Source organism: Ammospiza nelsoni, chromosome 26, assembly GCF_027579445.1.
Source record: "Ammospiza nelsoni isolate bAmmNel1 chromosome 26, bAmmNel1.pri, whole genome shotgun sequence".
NCBI lineage: Eukaryota > Metazoa > Chordata > Aves > Passeriformes > Passerellidae > Ammospiza > Ammospiza nelsoni.
The window spans coordinates 6,049,739-6,056,615 of record NC_080658.1 but is presented as its reverse complement, the minus strand read 5'-3'; the positions used below and the strand labels follow the sequence as shown (position 1 = coordinate 6,056,615).

The following is a 6,877-nucleotide window of genomic DNA, read 5'->3' as shown; positions in this document are numbered from 1 at the left end:
TTGCAAAACCTTGCTCGCTCCTTCCTTTTATTAACTCTTGAAAGGCAGCTGGTTTTAAACCCCGTCTGAGCTGCTGGAGTTCAAGGATTTAAGGAGAAATAGAGCAAATACACACTGCTATGGAAGTGTGGGTTCTCAGCTCCCTCACCAGAGAGGGAATATCCCTGCTAAAGCAGAGCTGGAACTGAGGGAGACCCAGCCAGGAAGCACAGCTGATGGAACCAGTTTGGATACAAACCTGGACATCTCAAAGCGAGGGAAGCTCAGCCTGGGGTCACATAATTTGGACCTGATTTTCTTCTCGCTTGTACTGTTTTTCCTTTTTGTGTCCTCAGGAATTGATCCTGTGCTGAACAAATCCCGGGATTGGGATCTGCATAGGGACTGCACCCACTGAAACATAAGAACTGCCTTTGGGTGTCTCTCAAAGGTGTTTTATAAACCTCTTGTTCCCCTGCAATACCAGAGTCGTAGTCAGAGCTGGGGAAACTGAGGCACTTAGAATACACATTGGGAGCAAAAGAGAGAGAGGGGCTGGAGTAATTTCCCTGGGATGCTCTCTCCCACTGGGTGACAGGGGTTGGGGACAATAATGACACAGCCCTGGGTCAAGACAACCCAGCACACAGAAATACCAAGCTGTGGAATACACGTTTTTGTGAGTGCCAAGAGCTGCAGCGACATCCTGGAGATTCTGGAGGCTGCAGATGCACAGAGCTGTACAAGAGCCACAGCCTTGTGCTGGGAGATGGGATAACAGCGCTTGTCCCCAGACCTGGCAGCTGTCCACAAGAGGTAACAGTTTTTGTGAAAATGAGGTAGAATACAGACTCTTCCTCAGGACCTAGGGACTTTCCTTGGCTTTAAAAGAAGTTTTGGCTCCTCTTTGCTTCTCCACACTGCCCCACCAATCTTGAGGATCCTGCTGTCCTCCTCTGTGGGGATCATTGTCCACCTGGGATCCAACTCCCTTCCTAGGGCTTGTAAATGAAGATTTGGCAAGGGGCACTAGGAGAAGCCTATCAACCCTCCTGCAGTATCAAACAGGGCTGTGCCTTGGCTGAGACGTCAATACAAACCCTAAACCTGTTTTTGGGCATCTCTAGTCTTTCCCTGCTTCAGATCCTGGAGCCATATCTCACTGCAGACCCCATTAGCCAGTTTTAGGGCATCCAAATTCCTTATTTTCCTGCTTGGACATGCTGCCTATATGGCCTTTCCTATCATGTGGGGCTTTCTGCCCACACGGTTGCCTGTCCCCATGTGCTGCGCTGCGTCATCCTGTGACTGTGTCTGAGTGTTTAATGGAAAGGAAGATTAGTCTTAACTGTCTAGAGAGGACTATGACATCCTGTTTGGCTCTGCACACCCCCAGACCCAGGCCCTCTTCACCAGGGACTCATCCTGCCCAGCTCCTGGCTGCCCAAACTGGCAAGTGCTGCTGCTCCCAAAGGACATGTTGCTCTGTGTGTCCTGGAATCCCCTGCCCAGAATGGGCTGTGATACTTTCAGCATGGTGCAAAAACGCTAAAGAAAAAAGAAGAAGTAACAAAATGAAGTATTTGACCTGCCTTCACCTTCCTGGGCTGGTCCTGTCTGAGGACAAGGATGGAATGAACTCAATCCAAGATGTTTAGGTGGAATTTCCTTGCGAACAGCAAGAAGGTGCTGCTTGTCCTAAAAACATTGCGATGTCAATGTCCTATCCCTGGCAGTGTTCAAGGACAGTTTGGACAGGTCTAGCAGAAGATGTCCTTGCCTGTGACGGGTGTTAGAATGACTTAAGGTTCTTTTCAACTGAAACCATTCCAAGATTCCACAATGTTACCTCCAGGCACTGCGTAATAGGCAGTGAGATGCTCCAGATTTTGGGATCCCTGGTGGGATGAAGGCAGAAGCCAGCAGGGGAGTGTTTGGGAGCCCTGGCTGACCCATCACCACAGGCTGTGACCCAGGAGCAATGGGTGCAGCCCAAATCCATGCTGGGCTGTGCCGGGAGAGGAGATGTTGGAGCTGGAGCCACCAGAGGGAGCAGAAACTCCTTCAGTCTGAGACCATGCAGGGAGAGGATCCCCAGTGCCAGGCTGGGGCACTGGGGATGCTCTGATTTCCCTCGGGATTGTCCCAGGTTAAACACAAGCAGATGCTCCTTGGATCAGGGTTTTCCTCTCCTTCCTGCATAACTTCTGTTGCAACTGCTCTACAGAGTGGGCAGCAACCCAGAGAGAAATGCCAAATTCAGAACAAGGAAGAAAATGCAACAAGTAAACCCTGAACTGAACAGGTCTGAGCCCCTAAAGGCACAGCAGCAGACCAGGGGATCCCAGCTGCCCAAAAGGAAGATCACTTGACACTGTCCCTGCCAAGCTGCCCGCCACCCTCAGCCACCCACATGTTCCTGACTTGAGCTACAACTCATCAATCCTCATTTTTGTTTTATTAAAATCCCCTCGAAGGCTGGGCAAAGGAAACAAGCCAGCATGTACATGGCTAAACCAGGGCAAAGTCCTCACATGGTACTTTGGGGGTAATCTGCCACTCTGGGCCATCCAGACAGACTTCCAGGCAAATGCCAACGGACAAAGCCAGGGAGCTTGGACATGGCACTCCTGTGGGCACAGCCCTGGGATGAGCAGGGGTAGCAGTAAGCCTGACAAGCTGGGCACCCTGACTCATGGTGTCCCTTTGGAAGCTTATGCAGACACAGAGAGGGGAGTGATGGTGAAACTTCCCCTGGAATTGCCTTGGTGGGGCTAAGGGGCCTGTGATGCCCTGGGTGCTGCAGTGACGCTGCTGTGGGACCCAAAGCTGGGGATGGAGCAGAGATCAGGGTGCAGTGCCTCACTTTGGAGGAGCTAAAGTGAGAAGGGGAGGAAAGGGAGACCATGTGCAGGGAGGAAGAAGCCCCCAGCCAGAGGAGCAGGATGCAGAGAGGGGCTGTATGCAGCTCTTCTCTGGAGGCACAGGACAGGCATCACCAAGCAGAGCTGGGGGTGGACTGGCTGGATAGGACCTCACTGCTCGGAGAAGGAGTGGGTGGCACAGAGCAGCAAGAGGAGATCGGTGACAGCAGCGCTGACCTGAGGCTTACAGGAGCCTTCGGGGGAACAGGGACCTGCCAGCAGTCCGGGATGAACATTCACCATGCAGGATGCTTTTGGGAGCAGGTGGGAGGGCTGGAGGGAGGGATGAGCTGGGTACCACCCTGCAGGGCCTTAGGGGTGGGTCAGCCCCCACCTGGGGGTGGCACAGGGGTGGGGGTGGCAGGGCAGAGATGGATGTGCAGCATGGGAAAGGGGTGGGCAGCAGGGTGAACATGAGGGGGAGGAAGGCGGGCCTGGGGGGAGGCTGGAAGGGGGTGGAGTTGCTGTTTTTTCTTTGAGCACAGTGAAGACTTTAGCTTGTAACTTGCATTTGTGGAGCTCCCAGCCGGCAGACACCAGCTCTCCTTGCAGCGGGAGAAACGCCGGGATCTGGCAGCACTGCTTCACTGTTTGGGGGCAGGTTGGGAGGGCAGGGGGCATGGGGTGGTCCCCGGCTGCCATCCTCTCCCCCAAATCCCTTTCTCCTTTTCTCTGCCTCTCCTTTTGCTTGTCTGGGGGCTCGTGCTAATGCTCTGCCACGAGAGATCTGGGATCCAGACCTCTGTCAGCTGCACGGACCGGCTTCCCACCTGCTCACAGCCTTGAGGAAGTTCCCTCTCCATCCCGGGCACTGAGAGAGGAAGCACAGGAGGTTGCTTGGAGCTGCTGAACTCTGGCTTGTGAAGGGTGGACAGGGGGATAACAAGCTTCCCTTTTACCTTTCCTGAAGATTTGGGGTCACACATAGACCATGAATGGATCCTTTTTCAACCAGACTCTCCTGGAGCAGGCAGCTGACCCCAACAGGACTCAGAGCTTGGGGATGCTCCTGGCCTGCTGCAATGGGACCAGCGCGGTGCTGGCGACGGATGCTGGCTCCTTGGTCCTGGCACCCGATGAGAGGAGCCTTTTCATCACAAGGGTGGTGCAGATTGCTGTCCTCTGCGTCCTCTCCTTGACTGTGATGTTTGGTGTCTTCTTTTTGGGCTGCAACCTGCTCATCAAGTCAGAGAGCATGATTAACTTTCTGGTGAAAGACCGAAGACCTTCCAAGGACGTGGGCGCTGCAATCATGGGACTTTACTGAAGCCACCGGGGTCTTGTAGGCAAGTGAACTGTATGGACCTGATGTTGAGATGCACATTCCCATGTGTTTGGGGCAACTGGGTGGAGTGAGAAGTGAGGGAGGGGTCTTTTAGTCTGTCTGTGTCCATGGGAAAGCAAATTTGTTTTTCCCAGTCAACAAAACGTGGTGGCAAATGGGAAAACCACCCTAGAGCTGTGTGAAGCACAATAAATGACCAGCATTGTGTTGCACGCAGAAATGGTTTAAGTTTTGCATGAAACTTGCAGAAACAGTGATAGTGTGGAGATCTGGACTCCTTACTGCTGTTACCTTGGATACCGCTACCTGGGATTTAGGGCTAAAAAAAAGGCAAATAAGTCGTTACAAAAAGAAAACAAAAGAACAAACTAATGGGACAGCAAAATACAGGGCACAGACCTCATCTTTGAGAGGGGCAGAGGAAGGGAAGTGTGGGTCATAGAACAAAGTCTGCATGTTAAAAAATGTCAGTCTGTTGTGTTTGGACCTTGAGCATGCATATTCTGGTAGTTTTGTAACAGGGAAAGCATGTTGTTCCATATTTTCCTGACCTATCCTGTTAAATAAACTGGTACCTTCTTCTTTTGCTCTATGGTGGAGGAAGAAAAGAACACGGATAAATATAAACCCCTTTCCACCCTTAAAACAAAAGCATGCTTGTTTTTGTACATACTAGCCTCTTTTTCCAAGTGCTACGTTGTTACAGTCTTTGAGGTTTTGTAATTTTTGAAAACTGGTGAACATTCAGGAAAAAACCAACCTGCTTCAAAAGAATTTTGTGCTGTCTTTATTACTTCTCTGTGTGTGTGTAGTTCAGGAATTTCAATCTTAGTTCTAGGTATAGTCATCTCACCTTGAAGTGAAGTGTAATTAGAGGTATTTCTTTAAAGCAGAAACAACTATCATTTTTTGCAGACAAGTATCACTTTCCACAAGCAAATGAATTCATCAAGAACTGTGTATTCCAGGCTTGTGTTGAATACCTGCACAGTGCTGAAACACAGACTCATAAAAATGCTCTGAGTGCCTCTTGCCAAGCAAGATTTCAGCCTTTGAGTTAAAACCTCTAGCTGATGACCTGTCAAAGTTGAATTATGTGAGAGAAGGAAAGCTCCTGACCTTTGTTCTGTTATGGAATTACAGCTCTGGCTGTGGGTGTGAGGTAGAAATAATTTGTGTTTTGTTGCACCAACAATATTCCTGCTGAGTTCACTTCTGTAGTGGGAAAGCAATCCTGGATACTGGAGGAGCTGATGAGCTGAGCCACTTGGATGTAAATCTAGAGGAACAGATCTCTGCCTTTCCCAGAGGGAAAAACATGATTAGAGAATGTTTTGTAATTAATCATTATTTGCTGAGTACCTTCTCAAGGTTCCCGCACGATGCAGAGCAGGACCAGTGTGGTGCTGTCTCTGATTGCTGCCACTGACCTGTTGCGTGTGTCAGCCTTAGGAGCACAGTGACAACGTGGCAGCAGGGGCAGAATTTGTGATTCAAAACTTTGAAATGTCCTCTTGGTGCCAGTGGAACAGCTGAATAGGCAGCTCTGGTTTTTACAAGCAGTTGCAGGTCTGCAGACCTGAGCCACCTTCTCAGTGAGAGGGTCTGCTGCCCTGCTGCCACGTGTAAAGTGGCCTCACACAGCAGACTGGAAGGGGATTTTGGTCCGTGCTGCTGCGAGGGGTGTTGTGACCATTGATCTCCTGGAACAGAGTGATGCCTTGGATGCAAACTGGCACAGGGTGCCCAGGGCAGCTGGGGCTGCCCCTGCATCCCTGGCAGTGCCCAAGGCCAGGTTGGACGGGGCTTGGAGCAGCCTGGGATGGTGGAAAGTGTCCCTGCTCACAGCAGGGGTTGGAACTGGATGAGCTTTTAAGATCCCTCCCAACCCAAACCATTCTGGGATTCCATGATTCCATGGTCTCTTTGCTAGAGTGCAGACCACTCCCATTGCAGGAGCACAGCCTGGTCAGACATCAGGGTAAGACATGAAAAACCCCAAAGCATGCAATGACCCAGCTCTGCAAATTCTTGGGCTGTACATGTGTTTGTAACCTAAACAAATGTAGGATCTCAGCACCTCAGGACTGATGTGCTGGGTCGCCGAGACCACCCTTGGGGGGCTCGGAGGTCCTGGAATGTTGCCAGAAGTGTCTGGTGGCTGGACTTTGATCCTGCACAGGAGACAACACCTGTATGAGGATGGGAGGATCTCACTGGGATAAATGGTGAAGGGATAGGTTAATTAGAGAGTGAAACACAGGTTTTAGAATTTCAGTACAGGGGGGTCTAGAGAAGTAAGATGGAGGATTTGGGGCGTGTCCTGTCCTTCTTCTTCTTCTTCTTGGCCTCCATCTTCTGTGGTGGTGGTGGCACTTTGGGATTGGCTTTTACTAAAAGTGCACTTGTCAATAAGGGTGAAAGGTATTGGGGAAAATAGATAAATATCTTATATGTAGTTTTGGGTATAAAGATAAGTGACCGCCCCGGGGGCTCTCAGTGTGCTCATGGCTGGCGTGCTGTGCAGACCTCTGTCGGGCCGAGAGAAAATCTTGTAGATAAAAAACTAATAAACACTGAAGACCGAGAAAAAACCTGAAGACTCTTTTCATCCTTTGGAGCACGGGCTGTCCAAGGCCATCCCGAGCCTTTCCAGGCCATCAGAAACAGCCGAGAACGGGACAAACAA

The 6,877-nt window shown here is 50.7% G+C and overlaps 1 protein-coding gene across 1 annotated transcript; it reads left to right on the top strand.

Annotated features, from left to right (window-relative positions):
- Positions 1-3,510: 3,510 nt before the first annotated feature.
- On the top strand, positions 3,511-4,981 carry RPRML (reprimo like). The gene has a single exon (XM_059489393.1). It carries the CDS (start codon positions 3,835-3,837, stop codon positions 4,168-4,170), a length of 336 nt encoding a protein of 111 aa, XP_059345376.1. The 5' UTR covers positions 3,511-3,834; the 3' UTR covers positions 4,171-4,981.
- The last annotated feature ends 1,896 nt before the right edge of the window (positions 4,982-6,877 follow it).

Coding starts and splice junctions, on each gene's coding strand:
- RPRML (XM_059489393.1), top strand. CDS start 3,835: ATGAATGGATCCTTTTTCAACCAGACTCTCCTGGAGCAGGCAGCTGAC.